At 41.3% G+C, this 27,538-nt stretch overlaps 1 protein-coding gene and 1 long non-coding RNA gene across 2 annotated transcripts; one reads left to right on the forward strand and one right to left on the reverse strand.

Annotated features, from left to right (window-relative positions):
- Positions 1-12: 12 nt before the first annotated feature.
- On the reverse strand, positions 13-4,378 carry LOC117592959. Its single transcript, XR_004574702.1, has 3 exons — positions 3,470-4,378; positions 1,428-1,542; positions 13-1,210 (listed from the first exon to the last, which is right to left on the reverse strand). It is a non-coding gene; the product is annotated as an uncharacterized LOC117592959 (long non-coding RNA).
- A 111-nt stretch (positions 4,379-4,489) lies between these two features.
- Positions 4,490-27,449, forward strand: LOC105023679 (rho-related GTP-binding protein RhoA-D). The gene is made up of 5 exons (XM_010893069.4): positions 4,490-4,673; positions 19,070-19,227; positions 20,993-21,113; positions 22,848-22,978; positions 24,010-27,449. The coding sequence occupies exons 2-5, from the start codon at positions 19,072-19,074 to the stop codon at positions 24,181-24,183; spliced, it is 582 nt and encodes a 193-aa protein (XP_010891371.1). The 5' UTR covers positions 4,490-4,673; positions 19,070-19,071; the 3' UTR covers positions 24,184-27,449.
- Positions 27,450-27,538: the final 89 nt, after the last annotated feature.

The raw sequence follows: 27,538 nt of genomic DNA on the forward strand, positions 1-27,538 counted from the left end.
TAGGTCATAACATAATGTATGGTAATATTTATTGTTCAATCCATATTATAAAAAGAAGGAATATTCAAGACGAATGGTTTGTAATACTGTAACTCTATTGTTTGCAAACCCACACATGGTTTTAATACTGGAAAACTGAAAATCTGTTTTACATCATAAAGTAGTGACACAACTGTAGATAACTTTTATTCTACACTCACAAAGGCCATACCTTGGCCTGCTTTTGACAAACTCAGACCATAGCCACATCCTCCTGTTCCCAGCCTACGAGCAAAAACTCTTAACAGGAAGAACGAGTGGCACGCTCAATACAGAAGTGGTCATATAAAGCGGATCCCAAACTGCTTGACTGTTTTGTGAACGCATACCACATTATTTTCAGCGATTTATCAGATAACATTTAGGGCTTCGCCTCAACGGTCAGCGGGCTCATTAACAAGTAAATCGGTGGCTTCATCCCCACAGTGACTAAGTACATACCTCAACAAAAAGCGGAACACAAATCAAGACGTTTACAAGAAACCCTTCTATGACCTCAGACGAGCCATCGAACAGACACAGCGTGAATATAGAACTATGGTTGAATTCTACCACACTGGCTCTGACTCTCAGGCGTTAAATGTTGGAAATACAGTCATTGGTGTAGAGGTGAGAGCACGAATGCTTGCAGAATTCTGTTATTGGGGGAGTCCGAAATGTATTTTCAACTGGTCCATTTTGTCCACTGGTCCATTTGATTCATCATTTAGTAGTATAAGAGTCGCATAACTTGGGGATAGAAGCTCAACAGATTTTATTCAGTTCTTGACTCGAGGAAATGGTACAGTCTACCATGCCTACGACTTGGACAATACATTAAGATTTAATCTACCTATGTGTTAATTGAACAGGTCCAACTGAAACTTGTAACCCTCCAAATAGAAGAGGTGTGTAGATCTGCCACCTTGGTGATCCAGGGAGCATTTTGATCTGTCTGTCTTGTGCCTCTGCCACGCTAACCCTTCTCCGCACCTTTGATTGCTGTGATCTTATTACCTTCTTGTGCTCCTTATTCCACCACAACTGTGTGGCCGGATCGAGGGTAGAGAACCATTTTCTTTCAGGTCAGTTGTCCTACTTTTCACCGAGCCTTGTTCTCCACTTCTCAGGAATGGAGCAGTCTCCAAACTGGAACATTTTTGGGGGTCTATGAGGCAGGGTTTATCCACCCCTGTTGGATGAGGAGGTTAATTCTTGGTTAGCAGCAGTCATGAAACTTATTTAGGTCTAACATGCTTGTCTGTTGGGCCATGGGCTTCCTACTTTGTCTATTTCTTTCAGTTAAACTGTGATTTGGTCTTCACTAAGCAAAGCGGCAGGCAGAATGGTAGGTTGCACTGCAATGCAGATAAAGGATTGTCCACGGTTCTTAACAAACAATATCTCACTTGTTAGTGGTTTTGCCAGGAGAAGGCTCAACTCCATGGCGACCTTCTCATTGGATGCCTTCTCAACCTGCCTGCGTCGGACTCTGGAGCTGGGGTTTCCTGAGCGTACAGTAAGCTGTAGAACACAAAGAATGCAAAAGCCCACTGGGAAACTATAGGTCTGCATCTTTTCACAGATGAATTTTAGCTGCTGAAACAAGTGTGCAACACTTCCAATAGCCATAGGGACTCCATCATGGCCTTGAGCTCATGAATGCCAGCTACATCTTTAAGAAGCGCCAGTTCAACAACGGAAATACCCACCCACCCCCAGTGAAGATGGCTGTGATCTTGGCCCCAAATGGTTAGATCCTGTATAGACTGAAGAACCAGGTACTCCATGACAAGGCAGTATGAGCTCTCAGAAATGACAGGGACCTGGGAACAGCTGTCTAACAGCGCTTGGCAGAGAGTGCTGTTTATCTGGACGGAAAGGGCAGAGGCTGAGCCAACTAGTCCACTAGGGACAGAAGGAAAACATTGGCAGGCCAGGCAATACAGATAAGGGGGAGCTAACCATACAGCAGCTTGCACCTTTTCCCAAGACCCTCAGACCCTCTTTCAGCTCTGTTGTAATTTGAATGCAGCTTGCCTCTCTGTAACCCTGCAGGGTTTCCCTGCCGTTACACATTTGAATGCGAAACGTCCATCCCGTCCACATTTGTAGCCGAAGTATCTTCACCCCTGGGCCTGTATGCAAGCTGTAGACTCTGACCTCATGTCCCTTGTATCTGGGATGGGCTCATTTTCCTTGCATGAGAGAGTCATGTGAAGGGCTTACACAGTGTCCACTCTGACCTGTAACTCATGTATTTGTTGACTTAAGTCAGCAGTGCCAGTGGTCCCACTTCCTGTTGGTCAGACGGCAACTTCTCCGTCTGAAAATGTTGTCTCCTGCTTTTGACAGTGATATACTGCATTCTAAATTAAAGAACTGAACTTTCTTTCTTTCTGTTCATGAGGGTAATGAAGGTCCTGGGGCATCACCTCCTTGTCATAGTTCCTAAATTGTTTTGGCTTCAGCTGACACAGACCTTTTCAACTTTGAACTCATTATGTGTTATCATAGAGGAAGCAGTGAGAACAGGTTGTCACCACTTTCCAGGGCTCAAAGACAGGTTTGGGCCACACCTCGGGAGGTAAGTTGTTTTCGTCTGTGAGTTATTCACACAGAGCATTCAGCGTAATGCTATCCAGACAGACGTATTTATATCTGACTAACTATCCATGGTGGTTGATGTATTCATATCAGACTCAATCTCCTGCACAATGTGGGTTTTGAGATCTGTGCACTAGCCTTGAACATTGACTTTCTACAGGCCCACCTGTAGAAGGTCTGGTCATCAGGTTAACAATTGTAAGGTAATGACAGCTGGGGTTATAGAGATAACCTAAAGATGATTATCTAATGTAGCACTGTTTGTCACCAGCCTCAAAGGGTGTTCTGGAGTCTACCTGAAGTTATATAATGTCCTTTTACCTATTCAAATACCATTAGTATAGCCTGACCTGTTACCTAGATAGAAAAATGCATACAGAGAAATGTCTAATTTGACTATTTGCATAAATAAAATAAAAATGATTAATCATATATAATATCCAGTAGAGTTCATAAAGTAATCAATATGGAATCAGTTAATGAAAATAATTACATCAATCACCAATCATAGCTTCAATCAATCAAAAGACTTACAACATCAACAACTAATCTGAATGTCTTCAATCAATCAAAAGCCTTAGAACAATAAAGAATCAGAATGACTTTAATTTATAAAAATATTTAGAACAATAACCAATCAGTATGGCATTTATTAATACACTATTAAAATAGGTCTGGTTTAGTAACCACGAAAAGAGGTCTTGGGGACCATCTTTTCCCAGAGATGGACATTTTGTGTGAGGACACATACCTAGATGGCACACCAACCGATTGACATCTGCAAACATTACATCTCGTTAATCCTGTTCCTGTTTAATGCATCAAGCGTAGCTGCCATCCTCACCTCTTCCAGTACCTTCTGGTTTGGGTATGAGCCTGCCCATTGCATTGGTAAACTGCAGGGCATTGTTCGGTGTGCAGAAAGAGGGTCATTGACTGCCATCTGTCCTCCATCGAGGTCCTTCATAACTCCTGGGCAAGGATGCTCAAAGAGAAAAATGATCACAAACACTAACCTCAACAGAGTGATTTTAACCCTAACCTGGTCAACCACTTCCAGAAACGATCAAGTGAAAGTCAGAGGGCAAGCAGGCAATTCAGGTCAATCATGACAAAATAAATTACAGCCAACTGAGCTGTTCTTTCACTGTGGCCCTCCACAACTGGACATCCAGCCCATAAGCATCAACAGGACTGTGCTCACCTCATCAAGCCACCTCTAAACATTTAACAAAAACGCATTACATTTCTCAATTATCGTACTGAATATTCCCTATTTCCTAATCCTACCCTTAAACTTGGCTAAACTTAACATTACCATAACCCCAAAAACCAGTTCTAACTCTAACCCTAACTGTAAGCTTTACTGTAAACATAACAACAACAGGAAATAGCCTTGTCAAACACCTGCAGTTTAGTACTGGTTCTCCCTGTAAATATGCGCCGAAACAGTGTGTATGGCTATTTTCCTTATACTTACCGTTTCCTTATACCTTACATTACATTATTGGAAATTAAGCACGCATTTCACTGTCAGTGTAGACCTGTTGTTTCAAAGAATTTGTCAAATAACATTTGAATAAGCTATGGAAAAAGACATGACTGGCCTAAATATAATTCCTGCAAGACAATAGGGTACCGATAGAATAATTTTATATAGGGTAATATTAAGCAGAAATAAAATCATTACAATAATATCATAGTATGATCTTAAATAATTGTTTAGGTATATCCACACCCTACGAGGGCGATACTTCCGTGGCCCTCTCCCTTTATTCTACAATGCTTTAAAAACGAATGATGTCATTATTTTTGACCGTCGAAAGGGAGGGTACCTCTCTGATTCCAACGGTTACACCTCGTCCCTAACCAATAGAGATTAAGCGCCACCACTGCCTCTCTCCAGATCGGTGGGAGGATCCTATGTTTGTCTGCCCTGTTTCTTAGCACCCTCTATGTAGGCTAATTTGCCGAATACTGCAGCAAGGGTGTCACGATCCAGAGGGAAGTAAGTCGGGAGGAAAATCTAAATAGTGTCCAGAAGACAGGTAGGATACTTATTTTTTGGTTGAAAATGTATCTCAAAGTGTTACAGTTAGAGGGGTGGGCTAGGTTTGTTCGTTTGGAAAAGTGATTAGCTAGGCTACTTTGCTTCGGGTGGGGGAAAGTAGGTGGTGGCTCGTAGCCATAGTTAGTCAATCGACAAGTTTAGCCAGTGTTTCTTATTTTCTTTGATTTGGGTTTAGTCTAGTCCTTTGTATTCCCGGAAGACTTTGGTTTTTATTGCTGCCATGTACGGTTTCAATGTAACTGATTTCGATGTAACTGTTGCTGCTTAGCCGAGGCTGCTAGCGAAACTCAGTGTAACAACCTCGCTAATCAGTCTTTACTAAGGAGTCGTCATTTTTTCTTACTGCACTGACATCATAAATCGGAAGATGCCGATTATGTTCAAATTAAAGGTTTGAATAATTTATTTTAAAAAGGCGTTAATAACTTAAAACACTGGCCCTGTCGAGTTTCTTTTGCTTTGAATTGTAATAACTCTGGGCGGAGTTGTTTGCCGTTTCTGAACGAGAGGGCGTTGTTTGAGTTTCTCTGGCTGAGCCTGGAATGGAATATGACAGGCATTACCACACAGTCTGAGAATCCCAGAAAACGAAAAATAATCAGTTGTTGTTCTTCGGAAAAGCAGTTGTTGTTGAATTTTAAGTTGAATAGTTAAAACAAATCCACAACTTTCAGTCATGGTTAAGAGCATGTTCTGTGATTTGGAATGGAATGTAGGCTGTCTGTGCCTGTGCGCTTTCCTGAAGAGGGCTGGCTGTTAGGCTACGTTCAAAACAACTGGGAAGTTTAAAATGACGTCAGGGATTTTAAAACTACTGGGGACTGGTGGAAAATCGTTTTAAACCGCCACCCGAATTGGAATTCTAAATCGGAAACTCGGACACCATCCTAGCTCCAACTTTCCGACCAGTAGAGACACGGACACCATGATTTGACAGTTTTTTTTTTTCACTGTTCTGAGTTTTTTTTTTATGCCGCAATAGAAAAGGCATATAATCCAGTCGGCCATAGGCCGCTTTATTCTTCTACCGCCATACCCTCAAGTCACATGTCACACCATTTCTGGAGGATTTGGTATTTAGTTGAAACGATTTGAATGGACCGCTTGTAATGTTTTAATGCTGCAACCAAGTCAGCCTTCCGTTCAGGAAACACGCTTTCCTCTTATCAAGTGACACTTTCGGTATTACTCCTTAGTCCAAAACGGGATCCACAAAAGTTTAGACATGGTCTCCGATCGTGGGAAATCAACCTGACGCTTCTCTAGATGTGGTATTGCCATTGTAGGCCTATTCCTTTCAGAGTTGCTATTTCTTTTATCCCTCGGCTTAATGCTAATATATGGCGTATCGATTGTAAATCACTATGTCTTCAATTATATTATTTCACCGACTTCCAAAATAGAAATAACAAATCAAATGTATTTCTTAAGCCCTTTTTACATCAGCAGTTGTCACAAAGTGCTTTTACAAAACACCCAGCCTGAAACCCCAAGGAGCAAGGAACAACAGTGTTGAAGCACAGTGGTTAGAAAACCTCCCTAAGAGGGGCTGAAATTTAGGAAGAAACCTAGAGAGGAACCATGCTCGGAAGGGTAACCCGTCCTCTTCTGGCTCTACCGGGTAAACATTTTAGTTGTAATAATGACTAAATGCATTTGGGTGTGTCCAGAGTGTATATAACCTAATCCAGGTCAGAACCATGACCAGATGGACAAGGACAACCGTCAACCCCATGTTTTATTTTTCTCTTATGAACATTGCTTGGTAATTGAATAATGGTAAGACACATTTTTCATTGTAGAGTTTTATTAATCCCTCTGCTGTTGCGATAGCAGAAGCTACTCGCCCCGGTGTCCACACAAAAACATGACTGATTAGATTGTTTCTTGAAAAATATATGCCCTCTTTGAATTTGATGCCAGCTACACATTTCTAAAAAGTTGTGACAGAGGCGAGAAAAGACTGCAAAAGTTGTGCAATGCTCAAACTCTAAACCTGGTGGAATATCACACAGCTAATTACAGTGGATATAGAAAGTCTACACACCCCTGTTAAAATGCCAGGTTCTTGTGATGTAAAAGAATGAGACAAAGAAATCATGTCCGAACTTTTCCCACCTTTGATGTGACCTATAACGTGTACAATTCAATTGAAAAACAAACTGAAATCTTTGAGGGGGAAAAATAAAAAACTCACAATAACCTGGTTGCGTAAGTGTGCACACCCTTAAACAAATACTTTGTTGAAGCACCTTTTGATTTTATTACAGCACTCAGTCTTTTTGGATAGGAGTCTATTAGCATGGCACATCTTGACGTGGCAATATTTGCCCACTCTTCTTTGCAAAAGCGCTCCAGATCTGGCAGATTGCGAGGACATCTCCTGTGCATAGCCCTCTTCAGATCACCCCACAGATTGGATTCCGGTCTAGGCTCTGGCTGGGCCATTCCAAAACGCTAATCTTCTTCTGGTGAAGCCATGCTTTTGTGGATTTGGATGTGTGCTTTGGGTCATTGTCGTGCTGAAAGGTGAACTTCATCTTCAGCTTTCTAACGGACGCCTGAAAGTTTTGTGCCAAAATTGCCTGGTATTTGGAACAGTTCAATTCTTGCCTCCACCCTGAGTAAGACCCTGGTTCCTGCTGAAGAAAAACAGCCCCAAAGCATGATGCTGCCACCACCATGCTTCACTGTGGATATGGTGTTCTTTGGGTGATGTGCAGTGTTATTTTTGCGCCAAACATACCTTTTGGAATTGTGGCCAAAAAGTTCAACCTTGGTTTCATCAGACCATAACACATTTTCCCACATGCTTTTGGGAGACTTGATGTTGGTTTTGGCAAACTTCAGCCGGGCTTGGATGTTTTTCTTTGTAAGAAAAGGCTTGCCACCCTACCCCATAGCCCATTCATATGAAGAATACGGGAGATTGTCACATGTAGCACACAGCCAGTACTTGCCAGAAATTCCTGCAGATCCTTTAATGTTGCTGTAGGCCTCTTGGAAGCCTCCCTGACCAGTTTTCTTCTCGTCTTTTCATCAGTTTTGGGGGGACATCCAGTACTTGTTAATGTCTCTGTGCTGTATTTTCTCCACTTGACTGTCATCACTGTGATCCATGGTATATCTAATGTTTTAAAAATTATTTTGTACCCTTCTCCTGACTGATATATTTCAACAATGAGATCACTCATGCATTGGAAGCTTTCTGTGGACCATGGCTTGTGCTCTGAGATGCAACTAAGAAAATGTCAGGAAAATCCTACTAGAACAGCTGAACTTTATTTGTCACTTTAAATTATGGCAGGTGTGTAGTGACTTCTATTTAACATGAGTTTGAATGTGATTGCTTAATTCTGAACACAGCCACATCCCCAGTTTTAAGAGGGTGTGCACACTTATGCAACCAAGTTATTGTAAGGTTTTTATTTTTCATTTTTCCTCCTTGAAGATTTCAGTTGGTTTTTCAATTGAATTGTTCATAGGTCACATTAAAAGTGAAAAAAAAGTTCTGACATGATTTATCTTTGTTCCATTCATTTACATCACAAAACCCTGTCATTTTAGCAGGGATGTGTAGACTTTTTATATCCACTGTTGGTCTATTGGCAACAGGTCAGTAATATGAAAAGGATGGGTCTGTCAGAAGTGAGGATGGGAAGGGATTCACTTTGTGAAAGTCTGCATGGGCAAATTGTGCAACAATTTCAGAATGTTTCTCAATGTAAAATTGCAAAGAGTACATAATATTAAAAGATTCAGAGAATCCTGAGATCTCTTCATGCAAGTGACAAGCCCAAAGGCCAATATTGGATGGCCGTGATATTTGGGACTTCAGGAGGCGCTGCATTAAAAATAAAACACAATTCTCTAGTGGAAATTACTGCATGGGCTCAAGAACACTTCTGAAAACCATTGTCTGTGAACACACAATTTTCTCAGTTTGATATGTTGTCTTTGTACTATTTTTCAGTTAAATATAGTGATTAAATAATTTGCATGTCATTGCATTAAGTTTTTAATAGCATTTTACAGTGTCCCATCTTTTGAATGTGGCTGTTTTCATCATATAGCACTGCATTGCCTTAGTGCCTTCATAAAACCAACCAACATGTACGATATGTAACACATACCAATAAAGTCTAATATTTTTGGTAACATTTTCATACAATTTCAATTACATTTTTGGATAAAAGCCTGGCTATTAGTTGTGATTTTTATCACAGACATGACCCAGTCATTCATTGTTTTTACTTAGCTACTATGTGAAAGGACTGGTTGTCCATCTTAATAAAAGTGATTGCCTTGTGGGCTGGCTAATACTGTTACCAAGCTTAACTCCCGCCATGTCCAACAAGCCCACACCATCTCAGTGACAGGCTGTATTTATGTCAATTTCTATTGGCATTTTGGCTACTTTTTCTATGATTATAATGTTGGTTATTAACCCACAATGTTCCAAAATGAATGCTAGCTTTAGATGCATGTAGAAATGATGGTGTGGAATACAATAGGTTATCTGAACTTTAATCTTAATGGTATTAAATTGTTTAGGAGGCGCAGTTATACCCTCATTTTCAGATGTAATTGTTAACTGCCTAGATGTGGCTGCGACAGATAATTCAACACTGTTTGGAACTCGATTTAATCATCCAGGATCTAAACAACCAGTTTTACAATGACTGATACACACCCACACCATTCCCTGAACATGTGACAAATGTAATTGAGCCAAACAGCTCCATCAATGTAAACGGCCCCCTTTTTTGGAGCTCTGCATTTTTTACAGTTTGGAACCATCATTTAGGATTTTTGATAGAGGGGGTCAACCGTAGTGATTTATTGGGGTTGCGTTAACGCAGGATGTCTTCTAAGCAAATCTGTGTGGCTGTGAGTTGCATTTTAGTTGCTACTGTAGGTTAGGCCTGTGTGTCCATGTCTTGTTAACACACTAGTACTTTTGTCCCACTCATCTCTCCTATACTTTCCTAGATTAACAACCAAGACTAGCTACTGTAACATTTGAAACCCATGCTGTCATTTAGTCACTAGATTGGTTAAGACAATAACATATATTTGGAACCTTAAACAACTAAACAAAACTCTTGAACTGATGAACGGTTATGTCTGTTGGTTTACTCACATCCAAAATCCAAAACATTATCAGATTTTCTTTTTTGTTGCAGGTATGTTGAAGAAACAGGCTTAATTTACATTATCATTTGAGCTTGTGTGAAAATGTCTGAAATCAAATAAATGTATCCAGAGTTTGATTATTGCTTACGTGTAAAACGAATGACAACAAAAAGTAAATCTGGTTGAAATAGATGATTCCATTAATAATGGTCGAGTTTGAGTGAGATTGAGTGTACATAGCTTGCCATTTTTTTGAACACACTATTACAGCATTTATATTTAATCCACACTATAGGTCAAGTGCAGTCATTAAAGCCTAATATTGTTCAGATTTTATTACTTTAAGCTGTGATTTATGAAGATCAGTTATCGTCACCTCTATTGATAATTATTGTATCAGTGTCATTCACAAATGAAAGAAATATGCATTGTTGTGCCATGAAAGGAAATAGCAGGAAATGTCAGTGTAAAGTTAATCTCCCTTCTTGCTAGCTATTGGTTAATTTGTATGACTTCCAAGTAGTCAGTTAGTAGATGCTAGTAAGACAATTAGGGGCTAATATGCTGTTCAATGGCAAGTGGCAAAAGCTATACAGTTCATAGATGCTATTTGTGGTGGAAGTAAACTTAATAAAATACCCAAGTTTAACACTGCTTAATGGTGTCTAGCGAAATATTAAAACTTGGTGTGATGTTAATGCGTGACAAAATGATAACATTTCAAGACGCTATGCCGACACTTGGTATGTCTGTAGCTTTGTGGCATAGTGGTTAAAGACCCAGCCTCTCACACGGGAGACCCAGGTTCGAATCCATTTAGAGCCACCAAATTCATCCTTTTTAATCACAGGCCGGCTGAATTAGGCTTGCCTGGTTGCTTTTCATGTTGTTTTTATTCTAAGGTTATTTGAATAGGGGACAGAACACATCTGGTGTTTGACCCCAGAGCACTTAAGTTCAAACAATGGACGAGACTTCAAAAAGTCAAAACGATGGAACCGTTTCACTTTCAAAAGGCCAGACCACTTAGAAAAGAAAATATCTGCACAGTATGTCGGGCAACACTAATTGCAATTAAAAGAACAAATACACTATGATATATATATAAACCGGGTGCTTCAAATCCTGAATGCTGCTTGGCTGATAGCCATAGTATGAGACTGCATACCACAGGTATATGACATGACAACTTTTTACTGATCTAATTGCACTCATTTATATAAGCAATAAGGCATCTCAGTAGTTTGCTGTATATTGCCAATATACCAGTTGTGTGTGTATATATAGAGCTGTGTCCAGGCACTCTGCGATGTGTCTTATAAGAATAGCTCTTAGCTATGATATATTGACCATATACCATACCCCCTTGTGCCTTATTGCTTAAATGTACCCTGACCTTTTAATATTCTAAATATACTGTGAAGGGATTTTAAGGCCGTATTGCCCAACCTTAAGATCACCCTTTTTTTTTAACTACTCGACAACAGCCGTTGTCCTGATTTCAGAAAAGGTGTATCAGTTCATTTTATTTCTTGGTCAACAGCAGCCATTTTGTTTTAGGTAAAAATCTGAGGAGTGTGCAGTAACAGGATCTTTGTCCATAGATGCAGCATTTTAAGTTTCATGAAACAGGATTATTTAGTGCCAATTTCAAGAATTTTTTTAATCAGTCATGGCGGACTATACAGGTTCCTAGGGTAAACTTGTTTCTTGTGAGGACAGGTTACTATAAAAAATGTAACAACTGGGGTCAAATTCCTGACCTTGCAAAGTAAACATTTTCAATCTCTTGATATAGACACCATCAGGCAAATAACTAATTTCATCTTCATTGTGAGTCAGGGGCCAAGGAGCCTGGGTGTATATTCTAATGTCGTAAGGCCTATTTAGCTTTTCACAAACACATTTAAAGTCACAGTAGCGCACAAGTCCATGGTAGTCATTCTTCTCTTACTTGTTTTTTGGTCAGTCTGGATGAGATTGCCTGCTGAATTTACTAAAAACATAACATGAAATGCTAATTAAGTATATTGCACAAATGCTAACACTAGGTATGACTGAGATCTAAGTTACACTACTCATCTGTCATGTTTGCTAGGCAGCAATAGTGGAGCCGACCTGAGGCATTGAGTGAAATGTCTCTGCTTCATTCATCAGCCACAGTATTCGCCAGCCTGTGAACTTTGGTCCATTTCTCAGATATTGCTCACAAGTGAACTAAATGCCCCCCCCCCTTTACTGTTGAGCTATGTCCCTCCTGCTCACAAACCATGCAGGGCTTTGACCCCATGGGTTCTAACTGGCAGTAGACAATGGATTCAGTTATTTCTATAATCCTGTACATGAAGGTTTTGTCGTCTTTTTAAATGTCAATAAAAGTTTTGTACTCTTTAAATTATGGCTGTATTAAGCATTACTTAGAATTTAGTATTGTATGTTAATCTTTCCATTAACATTTTTGACTGACACAGTATACCAAACACATTCCTCCAGAACTAACTTGGTGAGTAAGGATTATATTTGTTTTGTAAGCTGACTTAAATTCCTCAACATGCTGGTGGGATTTCCCAATCAGGAAATGACCTATGAACATTAAACAGTGGACTTAAACGAACAAGAAACTAGAAGAGACCAACTTCCATAGTGTAGCCTTTTGGGAGAGTATGAAATAATACTCTATCAAATATAGCCTGCACTGTTTTTTTTTTTTAGTTAACCACTTTTGAATCCTCATATTTCTAAGATGTGGAGAGCTGTTTCTTTAAGGCACTTTGCCCCGGAGGGGGTGAACCCAAACTCCCTGCCTCCTGATGCGAGGTGCACGGTTTATTGTTCCTGCAACAGGGAGAAGGAAAGATGCCACACCCTACTGAGCCTGGGTCTCCTCTGTACGCTGATCCTGTGGCCAAGCCACTGCTTTTAAGTCTAAGGAACTCCTTTAGAGGCGAAGTGTTCATGTAGCTATGAAGGAGAGCGTGGTATTGTTGCATCATTCTCTTACTGTCACAAACAGTACTTGGGCTCCCTGAACTGCACGCCAAGACGTGTGAATGTTTACAGGTGGATGTTGGGACGTACATTGTTAAAGCGTCAAATGTAAATGTGACTTCTGTTCGTTCATTGTTTATTCTGAATTGCCCGGCTAGATGTAGAGTTTCATCGAGTAGATCAATGTGATAGGTATTTATTCGTTTCATAATGAGGAGACACCCAAGAGTAAATGTTCTTCACAGCAAAAGTGACTTCAACTGTACCTCAACAAGCTATTTCTGTCCTTCTGAAAGTGGCTTTTACCAAAGTTAACAGAATAAGTGTCATAATATCTAGCAGTCACCCAGTACGTTAAAGCAGTTTGTTTTGTGTCTCAGCAGCATATTTCTGTTTTGAGAGCATCTGGATATGTTTAATAAAAGCTAGCAATCAATACTGATTTTCTTGTTTTGGGTGTTATTATGGACACCTTATTATTCCCAGCTTCAATTAAACATAAAATTATGACTTGGTAATTACTGTGCAAAACATTGTGTGTAGTTAAAACACTACCATGCAAAGAAGAAACCATATATCAACAAAATCCAGAACCACCGCCGCCTTCTCTGGGCCCGAGCTAATTTGAGATGGACTGAGGCAAAGTAGAAAACTCTCGTGGTCTGAAGAACCAGAATGTGAAATAAGGAATCATGGACGCTGCGTCCTCCAGACTAAAGAGGAGAGGGACCATCCTGCTTGTTATGAGCACCCAGTTCAAAAGCCAGCATTCGTGATGGTATGGGGGTGCATTAGTGCACATGGCATGGGTGACTTGCACGTCTGTGAAGGCACCATAAATGCTGAAAAATATCTAGGTTTTGGAGAAACGTATGCTGCCATCCAGATGTCTTTTTCAGGAAAGGCCTTGCTTATTTCAGCAAGACAATGCCAAACCACATTCTCTACGTATTATCACACTATGGCTCCGTAGTAAAAGAGTCTGGGTGCTAAACTGGCCTGCCTGCAGCCCAGACCTGTCACCCACTGAAAACATTTGGCACATTATAAAACGAAAAATTCAACAAAGGAGACTCTGAACTGTTGAGCAGGTGAAATCCTATAGCAAACAAAAATTTGAATACATTTGACTTTCAGAACTACTGCAGTTGGTCTCATCAGTTCCCAAATGTTTACAGAGTATGGTTAAAATAAGAGGTGATGCAACACAGTGGTAAACATGCCCTTGTCCCAACTCTTTTGAAACGTGTTGCAGCGATCAAATTCAAAATGGGCATGTATTTTTCCAAAAACAGCTAAATGTTTCAGTTTCCACATCTGATATGTTGTCTTTGTACTATTTTCAAATATAGGGATGAATGGTTTGCACATCATTGGATTCAGTTTTTATTTGCATTTTACACAGCCTATCAACTTTTTTGGAAACAGGGTTGGAAAAGGAACACCACCTGACTAGATTTTCTGCATACGCACACTTCGGAGTGATGCACCTGCTAGACAAGATTGTCTTCATCTGTGTTGTTGATGCCTGCCAGCGTTACCATTTATGACAAACTGAGAAGCACTTCTTTTGCATATCGTTGTTGGACATTTTTGGCTGTGCACAGGTCTGAGAAGCACAATGTAGCACGGAGAGAAGAAACAAGACACTGTACAGAGAACTTGTCAAAAGCTCTTTTTAGGCTTCTCAAACAGCCAGCAGTTACTGGAAGACTGATGCCCTGCCTTCTTATTGATTCAACCAATCACTCACGCTAACTAGTTAGGCTAAACCACATTACTTACTGTCAGCTACTTCTGCTGTGAAGCATATAATGTGACCAGGCAGTTGTTCTCTATAAGCTTTTATAGTAAAATGTTTCAAATGAATTTGAAAACAAATTACTAACTTACTGCTCAAACTGGAGATATTTATCTACACTGCTCAAAAAAATTAAGGGAACATAAATCGCACATCGGGTCTCGATGAACGAAATATATTGAAGATCAAAACCTTTACTGTACATTTGTTGTTCGTTGAGAACAAAAACGATGCACGCAACAAAGGTCAATGGAAACCAATCACCAACTGATTGAGGGCTGGATTCAAACTCATACCGAATATTAAAGTAAACAATTGAAATCACGGGCTGTTCCAACTCGTGTCTCAGTAGTGTGTATGGTCCACACGTGCCTGTATGCACTTTCGTCATCCAGGAACGGCCTACACACTCTGGCCTCATGAGGCCAGGCATTGTCCTGCACCAGGAGGAACCCAGGGCCACTGCACCAGCATAAGGTCTGACAATGGGTCTGAGGATTTCATCCCGGTACCCAACAGCAGTCAGGGTACTGTTGGCTAGCACGTCAAGGTCTGTGCGACCCTCCAAGGATATGCCTCCCCAGACCATCACTGAACCAATGCCAAAAGGGTCATGCTGGATGATGTAGGCAGCATTGCGTTCACCACAGCAACGTCTGTCACATGCTCAGTTTGAGCCTGCTCATCTGTGAAAAGAATGGGACGCCAATTCTGGTGTTCTCTGGTAAATGCCAATCCCTCATGACATCTGTTTCTGACAGTTTGTTGGGTTGATGCCCTTCCACGGCCCTGTCCAACTCTCCTTGTGTAGCGGCCCGTCTCCTGGTGTCTCCTCCATGCTCTTGAGACACAGCAAACCTTCTTGTGACGGCACGTATGGATGTGCCATCCTGGAGGAGCTGGACTACTTGTGCAACCTGCATGGGCTGCAGGTACCGCCTTTTGCTACCAGTAGTGACAAGGACACTAGCAAAACACAAAACTTGAGAAGAATCAGTCAGGAAGGATAAGGAGAAAGCAATTGTCTGTGGCCACCACCAGAAAACCATTCCCTTTTTGGGTGTTGTCTTGCCGTGTCACTTTCATTTGCACCAAAACCGCTTCCATTGATTCACAATCGCTTATGCTTCCTGGACAGATTGATATCCCTGATGTTTAATTGACTTGGTATTATACTGTGATTTACGTGTTACCTTTTTTTGTGCAGTGTATGAAAAAGCAGCTACAGATATTCAAATTATTGAAACATAGAGAGCCCATGAATATGGTGCACTCAGACCTAACTTGTACTGTAGGTTAATAGAAAAGTTTGACTACTCAACACAAAAAATGGCCAGGTATTGCATCTATTTGAGCAGTTATGTTTTTAACAAACTGATTGCTCTGTAGGGTCATTTCATGTTTTGAGGAGGAACCTATTCCTTACCCCAATTTTATTATGATACTACAAATACTGGCTCATTCTTAGGACAAGGAGAACAAGGATTTCAGCGTGACTCAACTTCCTCAACCAAGCTCAAAGTCCTTAACAATAGGACATTAGCTCTGGGACTGTAATATCTTGGCATACTTTTTGGCCTCAGTTTGCCTCAAGAGGAGGCTTAAGCATGTCCTTTTTTTAGCAGTTACTTTTGTGGGTCATTACCCCTACAGGAAAGAGGAATGAGGAAGACAGGATTGGTGGCTTATCCTGTCCTGGCGCCGCGGATGGTTCTGCTGACTATGTTATATGGTGGCCGTTCTTGTGTCAGTGGGAACTGTAAATTATCTTTGCCTGGATTTTGATTCAGAATAGAGAAGGGTGAATTCAGTGTCTCTGCTGTCTTTTGTAAACACTATATTACACATCCAGTGCCTTGTTAAGCTAACTGTTAACCATTTTAATTGTGACTGGTAAATAGAAATGGGGATTACACCAGTAACCTACGGTAGCGGCACAATGTGGTTGTTGTATTGTTCCTCCTACAAAATCCAGATATTGTGAACCATCCCTGATTGATAATGCCCTCAGGACATTTTCCTAGAGAACCCTTCAAAAAGAGTGGACCGGCCCAGGCAGTAAATCAAACTGGGCGAGAACTGATTTCAAATCAGTCTAAATGGTTTTGTACTGTCTTTGCTCCAATCAAGGAATTATCATGTATACCTTTTTGTTTACTTGGTGCGATCCCGCCCAACCATCTATCTTAAACAAACAAATTGGTTCACAATCCAAACATTTCTGGAAATCCCTATTACAAGGGGGTTGCCTATGACAAAATATAAGAATGTTTCACGTTTCTTCCTCAAGGACTGAGTAGAGATTCTCTAACTAAAGAGCACTGGCCTGCATTTGAAATGTATAAACTGTTAATGTATTAGGGGCTATATTGCAGGTAATGTTTTTTAAAGAATGTTTTACACAGTGCATTAAACATGTTTTTGTTTCATATCCAGCCCTCCCAGAGTGGGGACACAGCCAGGACACCAGACATTATTGGGGTCAACTGCCCTGCTCCATGGCTTTTTACATCTCAATGAACATCTGTATTTATGAAGCAGGGTTCGTTCGTAGTTTGCCTTTCCCGTTGGCTGCAGTTTCAAACTAGACCAATGTCCTGGTATGAGAAAAGAGGAGCGTTGTCGCGAGGGCTGTGTCTCTCAGTGTCTGTCTGTGTGTAGCCTTTGGCAACACTCCTCATCTTGGCTCCAGTGGAGGCCTGTAAAAACAGGACCTCAGCCAAGAGCCCCTCCCCAGAACCGTAACACAGGAAGTGGATTGTTTTGGATACAGAGGATGTGTCTTGAGAGCCTGGCTTGGTGCTCGTCCCTCCTCAGGTTCTGAGTGACCCATACAATGTGGCTACAGATCGGGTTGTAATTCAGTCCCATTCCAAAACATTCCATTTGCATTGAAAATGTGTCCAACCAATGTGTAGAAACCCACCTGAATCTGTCTGGTGGAGACGCTTGATTTTGTTACCTGAGTCAGTGGAAACACCCCAGGCTTATTGTCTGCTTTGTGAGTTCATCTGTGGTTCACAGGGTGGGCATGTGAGGTGGTAGACACAAGTCGGTCATTCGATTCTATTTTATGCCTCTTATGGCTTGTCAGTTATTGTCAAATACAGGCTTGACAGAATATTATCTCTGCACTTTGATGTCATTGTTTGAATTCAATATGTTTTCCAGGGAATTTTTACTATTTAGTTACGCCTGACCATTGGGTCAGAGAGAGAACTCAGGATAAGAATGGTACATAAAATATGTAGGGAAAAAAGGCCCGTTTAACAAGGACATGGCAAACGCATCCCTTCTTTCTTCAAATTCAATAAATATGAATCTACTTTATTCATATCAGGTACACAAGCTAAGAAAATATTTTAAGAGAGCAGTTAGGAAGAAATTATACAAATGTCCAGTACACAAATATATAATAGTGGTAAAAATCTATTTCAGCTGCCTCTTCGTCACTCCTTGTGAGTTTTTCTGACCAGTGGTGTCACCACCACCAATTTAACAAACTCATGTTTTGAGTATAAGGGAGGTTTACATTATATTAGTCCCTTTTTACATTATTTGTGTCAAGCAGTATGTTTAGCTTTGCCTAGTTTGCTCCATTGCAAAGTTTTAATAACTAACCACAATAAAAGACCAAGTGTTAATCAGAAGATTTATTAAATTAATGTAAAGCTAGGACCAGCAGAGCAACAACAATTGATCCTTGGCATTGGCATTGACAACAATTGGCATTTTACATCCAAGAGCAGTGGTTCATTGAAGGAAATTCTGTTTGTGTTTTCCACCTCACAAAAGATACTGTAGCCAAATCAGGCCCCGTTGAGGATATAGGTTTAACAGGTAACCAGGCAACATGGCAAGAGAGAGCAATTTTGTTATGACTTCTTTAAGGAAACGACTAAGTGCTTCTCCAGCTGTTAGTTTCCCGGACGGTTTTCCTTTCTTCGTGTTGCACGCCTTTCCACTGAATGACTGACCAGCCGGGCATAGTAGAAAAGATGGACCGAGTCGGAGAAGGGGCAGATGGAATTCGACCTTCCTCCATGTTTCAGCTTGTCTCATCCCTCGTCTGCCTCACCCCCCTCTCTGTTCTGCTGTGCTGTAATCTAGATTTGGCATTACAGGGATTCAAGGTCTGTCACTGGAGCGGAGTCTCCCTCAGTCACTCGGTCTCTCTCTTCCTGGAGATCAAACGCACTAGAAATGTGATGTCATGGACGTGTCGAATCTGTTAATGTTTAGACCAACAAAAAAGAAATTGTTCAAACTGGAACGGGTCAATTCCTGTTTGGTCTATTTTGTTCTTAGTCTTTTATGCATACTCCTATTTCCTCACAGATTTCCTGTTTCTGTTCACTGACTCATGTCTTTTCCCACCGTCCCACATTTATTCATGTGTTTTGTGGAGATCAAGCTTTGCGACTGAAGCGTAAACTTTGTTCCCCCAGAGATGGCAGCCATTAGGAAGAAGCTAGTGATTGTCGGAGATGGAGCCTGCGGAAAGACCTGTTTGCTCATCGTCTTCAGTAAAGACCAGTTCCCCGAGGTCTACGTGCCCACCGTGTTCGAGAACTACATTGCTGACATCGAGGTCGATGGCAAACAGGTGCGTAAACAGGACCGATCCAACATAGTGTTCATGCACGCAAACCCAGCCCACATAAGTGAACATAACACTCAACCGTTTCTTCTTACGGTCAAAATGGAACTATCTGTCTCGGTGGGATCCCCTCAACCTCACCATAAGGCCTTGGTTAGCGAATGGGCCACTTGTAGCGGGAGTGAAGCTGAGCTCTTGGTCATTGGGAGAGGCTTAACTTTGTTCTGGAGAAGGGATGTTACGTCAGCGGCCTTTGTTCTCCTGTGCAGACTAGCCCAGGATCACAGGCCTTGCAAAACAGGAAATGACTGCAGTGGCGGGCTTCCTGCTCCGACTGGGGGGAAAGGGGATGTCCAGTGGCCGCCCCCTCCCCCGCCCCGTGACCATTTCTCGGCCCCCGATAAACGTCTTTTATTTCCTGCTTTGGGGGAGCTACGAGCAGGAGGCTGCCGGTGGAGAGGTTAATTAACGGTTGTCTTCTGGACAGGAAATGGTCAGCCATCCGAGTGTACCATTATTGTGTGTGACTGATGGCTACATTTCCGCCATCAGCCCAGAGGGCTCCACAGGGCACCGTTTTGTGCCTAAATATGCTTCACGTTAGGTCGTGTTTTTAACGGTTTGTCTACATTTATTTTTGTATGTGTGATTTTAAATGTTTTTAATTTAAAATATGTCCTTCATAGCTATCCTAGTTGGCTGTGTCGTGCCAGCAGAATTACCCCTATTTATATTGGATAAGATCAGTGTTCTCAGTGTACTCAAGAGTCCACATCTAAATCTTCCTTCACTTGGAGGGAATGGTATTTTTTTCTCTCACTTTCAGTGGGCGGTTCTGGGCCTCTCTTCTAAATAAAACCTTGCCCTTTTCTTCCCCAAACCTTGTGCTTTGCAGTCAGTCTGTGAGTCCAGAGGGGATCTGCCTCCTACCCTCATTCGCTCATGCCTGGAGTATGAAGCCTTCAATTCCCACCCGCTCTACCTACCTCCCATGCTATAGCTGCTATTTTAGGAAGGTTGAACAATGTGTGTGTCATGTGCACTAGTCACTGATTGATCTACAGCATGATAAGGCACATCCAGAAGTTACACATTCAGTCATTCAACTTCGGATGTGTAGTGAAATTAAGAATGACCTCCACTCTGAGACTAAAAAAAAAGTACTGTTAAACATGGAGAATGTGCCAGAACACTGTGATTTTGTTCAGTTGACTAGCATAGTTGCCCTGCTTCTCTGAGGAACAGAAGGTATCCATTTTGTTCTCTCTAATCACCTGGTTTCCCTAATGGAATTAACCAGGGGTTTTGATGGGATGAAGCCTGTGCCTAAGCTTGACGCCTCCCTGTGAAAATATGCCCATGGAATGAGCCGAGCAGTTAGTCATTAGCTGCTGCCCTGGTTTCTCTCTCAACCCAAGGCCAGAGCTGTGACCAAACCACTTTGAATATTCAACGTCATAATTATCCTCATGGTTATTACAGCTGGTTTCACAGCGGCTGACAAAGATGTGTAAAAATCGAACACTGTGTCAATGTATTCTTCAAATGACTACATAAATGAGGCACAATTCAAAATGTGATACCAAGTATCTGCTCTGTTCAGCAAGTTGCTGCATTAAGACAAGATCATAACATCTAATCAGACGTCCCAATTGAGTGTAAATTGTGTATAATAGGATACATTTAAAACAATATATAGTTTTCTCATCATAGCCATTTTGTCAGTGGTTTATAGAGTTTAGATCTGAGTGCCTTCTGTGGTGCATTTTAGGTGGAGCTGGCATTATGGGATACAGCTGGCCAGGAGGACTACGACAGATTGAGGCCTCTCTCCTACCCTGACACAGACGTCATCCTCATGTGCTTCTCCATCGACAGCCCTGACAGTTTAGGTACGTTTAAAAAATGTTGTACAGGTATTGTTACAGATTCTCTCTACCTTCCTGCACTTGTATTTTGAGTGTAATAATTTGCCAAAAAAGAGAGAGCCACACAAAGGTGAAGATACATTTGACTGAATGTTCTATAGAAATTGAGATAATATCGTAATCATGAATTATTTTGGCCGTTATAATCATGTAGTGAAAATCTAATCAGTCTACACAAAATGCTTCATAATTCCAAAGCAAAAACAGATTTTTAGATATTATAGCAATATTACATTTACATAAGTATTCAGACCCTTTGCTACATTTGAAATTTGAACTCCGATGCACTCTATTTCCATTGATCATCCTGAAGATTTTTCTATAATATGATTGGAGTCAATGTGTGGTAAATTCAATTGATTGCACCTAATTTGAAAAGAAACAGCTGTCCATAGGTCCTACAGTTGACAGTGCAAAAATCCATGACACTGAAGGAATAGACCATAGAGCTCTGAGACAGGAATGTCAGTGCAAATATCTGGGGAAAGATCCCAAAAGTCTGCAGCATTGAAGGCCCCATAGAAAACTGGCCTCCGTCATTCTTAAATGGAAGACCTTTGGAACCACCAACACTCTTTTTAGAGCTGGCCGCTCTGGCCACATTGAGCAGTCAGGGGAGAATGGCACAGAACCTCAGACTGGGGTAAGATTAATCTTTCAGAACAACAACGACACACATGGCAAAGACAATGCTGGGATGGGTTCAGGACAAGTCTGTGAATGTCTTTGAGTAGCCAAGCGAAAGCCAGGACTTGAACCTCATCTGTGGGGATGAATCAATCAAATGTATTTTGTATTTATTAAGATGGTTGTCCAATATTCCACGATTGAGGAAAATCCGTTAGATGCACCATACGTAATCCACAGGACAAAAAAGTCCAAGGTATTATTGTGGCAATGCATAGGTCCTGAAACATGTTGGACAGAACCCAGGCTAGTATGTCTCCAAAGGCATTTTGGAAAAGCCTTTGGAGTGCTCCATGTGAATATTGAAGTTGCCAAAAAGTTTAATATTATTTGCCCTGTTTAATAAGCTTGAAAATAAACTATTTTTAGGAACACTGGGCCCCAGGGGACCAAGGGGTTGCTCAGCCTGCATAGCTTTCGTGACAGAAACCTCTAAAGCCAAAGAAACAAACAGTCATTTGTTTGAGGATAAATTGGTCTTTGGTGTCTTACATGTTAGCAGCACCCCTCCATTTGTAGGATGCACTGGGAATATGGTCGCCAGTGGAACCAGGAGTGGTTGGCTCGTTTTAAGGCTGTAAACTCATCAGGTTTAAGCCAGGTTTCACACCGGTCAATCACATCCCGTTTATAATCAGTAATTCAGTAAGTAAGGGATATACCTTACTTATATATATTCAGTAGTCCCAATTGTGAGGTGCGGGTATTATTTGTATTTTTTAATGTGACCGAAATGGAGGAGGGCTTTATTCTAGTAAGAATACTATGGTGAACACCACCTTGTTTAACATTCCTCAACCTAGATTGAGGCACCCCTCAGTTGAGAGCTAGGCTGACTACATTGACTATGCTATGGTCCAGACCCCACTAAGCTAGAAGGCGGGTTAAAAAGCCTGCACGACGAAGGTGTTTGCTCTTGTGAATGTGAAGGTGTGTAAGAACATATCTCCAGTCAGTTTTCCATCTAGTATCTCTAAAATGTACTTTCTCCTCGTTCCTTCCTTCTACTAGAAAACATCCCAGAGAAGTGGACCCCTGAGGTGAAGCACTTCTGCCCTAACGTTCCCATCATCTTGGTGGGCAACAAGAAGGACCTGAGGAATGATGAACACACACGGAGGGAGCTTGCCAAGATGAAGCAGGTACTATACAATGGGTTCCTACTGTTTATCCCACCTCAAACTGAATCATAACACCTTTGCCACATTTACAGCGTTATGGGGCAAAATGTCATGCAGCTTCAACTGGATGTTCAGGTTCAATGTTCCCATATTGCTACCTTGTCTCTGAACTTCATTGGAGTTATCATTACTGCTAGAAATAAGCTGTTTGACAACATGGCTTGGCCTTATACCTATCGACTTCTTTCACACAGAAGGGTATTTATAAACGTGCATACAGGTACATGAATGACAAAACGATGGTATCGGTATCGAAACCAGCAGATTGTGTTTTATGAATTTTGGTAATAGTACTGGGCAAGAACTGTCTTATAGGTGCATTCCTAATGTGTTTGTTTCCTCACTAGGCCTTGTTCAAAGAAAAAACATTTACGATAACAATGTATCAGTTTCAGGATACATCAGAGTTGATAATCTGCTAAACTGATAGTGTTTGAGAGACTTGTCACTGGCTCGACTGGGAAATAATTTTGGGCAAACAGCTGCTTGTTTTGGCTGAGTCACCAGTGTCCTTTAAAAGAAAACATCAGTCGGACGTGGACTGATCTGGTCCAACCGGCCTGCCCGCCATGTCATGGAGGAGCAACCACTCCTAGAAGTTAACAGCCACTGATTAGCTTGTTTGTTTAGTCTGTTTTTCTCCTAGCAACAATACGTGGCTTGACTGCATGTTCGGCCTGCCTGTCTGCAGTATTAGTTTCCAAGACTAAATGCATGTGATAACTCTATCAGCCATTTGGTTCTCTCAAATAACAGGAACTATGTAGCAGAATAGGTTTTGAGAGGATTACTAACCCCAGGTTAGTTGTGGCGATATTTGACAAAGGCAGTGAATATAAGATATGACTTGCATTAAAAACCATAGTACATTATTAACCTTTGGTGTATTTATTGCTTTTTAGTCTCCAAAGTTCTGTGCGTGCATGTGCGAGCGCACGTGTGTGTCACAACACCAGTTTTAACGCCTTCCTGTCTGTGTGGTAACCCTGTAGGAGCCGGTGAAGCCAGAGGAAGGCCGGGACATGGCGAATCGCATCAGTGCCTTTGGCTACCTGGAGTGTTCAGCTAAGACCAAGGATGGTGTCAGGGAGGTGTTTGAGATGGCCACCAGGGCGGCGCTGCAGGTCCGCAAACGCAAGAAGAGGGGTGCCTGCCTGCTGTTGTGAGTGGGAGGACCTCTGTCGCCACAAAAGTCTGACAAGACATCAACTTCAACAACCCATACGCAAGAAGGACTGACCTTTTCCCCAAATGGCTTCTTTGTACTGTATCTCACATTTCACGCTAAAGATGTGGTGCGACGAAAGTGCTGAACGTTAAAGAACAAGGAAAAGGACTGGTCTTGTAACACAGGTTAGATATTAGTGTTTTAACCTCCTAATTAAATGTTTTCTTTTTGTTTATTTTCCGCAGTGGGCACACTGTCTTTCATCCAGTTTTTTTCACAAGCATTTCTTTTTCCTGTCGCTTTGAGAAGATAATAAATGCACCTGTATTTGTATGCAACATTTTTGGCTGTCCTTTCCTGGGCCTGTTTGTGCAGCTGTGGGCACCTGAGTTAGTGCTGTTGTCAACCTTCACACTACTGGAATTAGGACTTAAGTCTTATTCCACTCTAGCCTTTCCTAGCAGTTAGTTTTGTTTTGATTGTAAGAGGGTATACTTTCACGGGGAGATGTTTGGCTCTTCAGAACCAGTGCCTTTTTTAGTTATTTTTCCTTGCACGAATCCAGTAATTCTCCTGACACATTGGTGAACTCACTAGCAGGGGAGCTAAGGGCCTCATCAATATGAGTGTGTTTTGTCCTGCATACTAAGCTTTGCCACAAATAACCAAGGCTTTCAGTGTTCAGCCACAAAAATAAACTACTTGACTTCATTATATTTAGCGGAAAGCCAGTTGGCCAGTCAGCATAGCATAACGTAGTCTAGAAACAGTCCAATCCTGCATGATACCGGGCTATTAAACAGTCTGAGCACCTCACGGCACTGTAACGCGACCCTCCAAAAGTGTGCGCGCATAGGGAGAAGTCCATCGGCCCCTTCAATATACTGTGGTTTTAACAGCCGTTCCTCTGTCATTCTGAAGCCCTGTTGAGAGAAACTTGACAGGCTTTTAAAGATTTCATAAACACAAGCCAATGTGACTGTACAGTTCAGAGTACAAACCTACAATCAATAGTCTTCAGTCTACAGGAACTACAATGCAGCTGATCATTATCTTTTTTTAGAATGAGAGTATCGATGCGTTTTTGGTCACAAGGCCGGAGTATCTGGGTAATGTGGAACATGAGGGACCGATCCAATCTGAAAGAATCTTGTCACGTTTTACCGGCCTGAGGATTTCCAGTCATACTGCATTCTAAAACGACATTCTAATGTAAGGAAACGCATGAGTGTTTTTCAGTGCCTTGCCTTCTGTTTCTTGGCAACCTGGGTGTCGTTGACGTATCCCTCCCTGAGGGCAGAGAGAACGGACTGTTTGCTCATCACCGGGGTGAGGACACAGCCAGTCGACTTTCACACCTCTGTCTTGTAGCAAAAGCTTGCTGCGGTAAAATGGTCAGCAAAGAAAGTCTGTAACCAAATCAAGATTTGCATGGAGTCATTTTCTAAGGTACTCTTCTCCACTTTGCTCAAAACATGCCTGGTTGAAACCTCAGCTAGAAACTGATCGTTCCAAATGTAGGGTCCCTCTTGAAGCTGGAGGTTGATTGTTTTTCAATTGCGTTACAAAACTCCCCCTGTGTGCTTTTCAGGAACTGGTTTATCAATTCTCCATTTGTTCTGGCTCAGGGTTATTTGTCAAAAAGGCAAGACCTGAAATAGAAATCCATAAAATAAATATTTTTTTTTTATGTGAGAGTTGGCTGCCAAGAAATTTCCCAAAACAGTTTTTCTCCTTATCTGTCTCACAGCCAGAAAGACATGCTCAGTTCTGTCATGTTAACATTAACGGTTGGATCGTTTCTATACTGAGTTATGACTGGTATGACATTCAGACAGGGTTTCTTATCTGTCATTTTCTATTCCATGATTGAGTGACAACATGCAAATCAAGGGGCATTGAGGTAACTTGTCTAACCAATATGTGTATTTTTTTTTTTTAGCTGTCAATCTTTTGACCTAATACAGTATATGTATTGGAGCGCCAAGGGAGCTTTAGTGTTCCGGAAACAGACTGGTATTGGTATATAATGTATCCTTGCATGTTTGTCTTTACTTTCTAAAACCACCTGTTTTTATTACATCTTACGTGTCTCTGCCTTGGCTCCATCGTTACACAACAAATCAAATGTGCACATATATTTTCTGTATGGCTTTGAATCTGGTTGAAAGTTTCACTTGGATTGAAGTGGAAATGCCAATTGAAGTTTACTCTTTTGTATCTTTAGACAATTTGTCAAAGAGGTGTCCAAGAAGCCTTTCTCTGTACTGATTCTTCACAGCATTCCAATTTCTCCTGATCTGTCTACCGGTCGTTCTTCTGCCTGCATCCATCTACCAGTCAGTCACTGTTAGTCCAACCAAGCAGGGTTTAATCTGTCAGATGGCTCCAAATGCTACATGACATGTTTTGTCTTGCATGAAACCTGTTGTGGGGTTTATTCCAAAATACAGAAACAATTATAACAGCTGGGTTTTGTGGGATTTTGAGTCATTTATGTCCAAATGGGTTGTTTTGCTATCATGTAGCAGGGCTGGACAGAGCCCTCTGGTGGCCAACCTCTCCGTGTCAGAAGGTACTGTAGTAGAAAATGGCTTTGCACTCGAGCAGACCATAATAGGCGGTGTTACCAACTCTCTCCAAGTATCGCAGTGTTGCGCCTGTTCAGGCGAGAAGCTCAGAGGAATTTAGATTTAGTCCCTTCGGGAGTTTGTCTACACAAAATAGAACATAAGAGATTTGGCATTTTGTTTCCGTATTCCTTGTTTGTACGGGTGTATGTTTAAACCGTGTATCCATGTCGCCAATTCAAAGGACAGCAACTTTTAAGATTTCAGATCTACACGCCAACGTAAATGCCAATTTTGGCAGATCTAGAGAAAGGCATTTGTTAGACGGAGTCCACCATAGTTCTATATAGCGTAGAATGTTAAAACCGAACCCAAAGGCAGGAGGAAAACTACATATCAACAAGAGAAGCATGTATACTGCTGAAGACCACACTACTACTAAACCTAATCTTTATCATGTTGGTGTCTGCATGAGTGAAACCATGGTCTCTAGAACACTATGGCTCTGCTATGTGAACAGCTATTGGCTCAGTGTCTGTAACTCTCCTCTTTCTGGAACTATTTAAAAATGATGATCCAGATTTATATGAAAGCTCATTGTAATAATGCTTTGTAAACAAAAAGTGTTGTAGTGAATGTCTGATTAAAGTGAACGCAAACAATGTTAATAAACTATTTTTGAGAAAAGATTATACAAAGTCCCCACTTGTTCAGTTTATTTTCCTCCATTTAACAGATGATGAAAGCTGTGTGCGAATCCCCAAAACTAAATTTACAGTTTTT

Source organism: Esox lucius, chromosome 17 (assembly GCF_011004845.1).
Source record: "Esox lucius isolate fEsoLuc1 chromosome 17, fEsoLuc1.pri, whole genome shotgun sequence".
Lineage (NCBI taxonomy): Eukaryota > Metazoa > Chordata > Actinopteri > Esociformes > Esocidae > Esox > Esox lucius.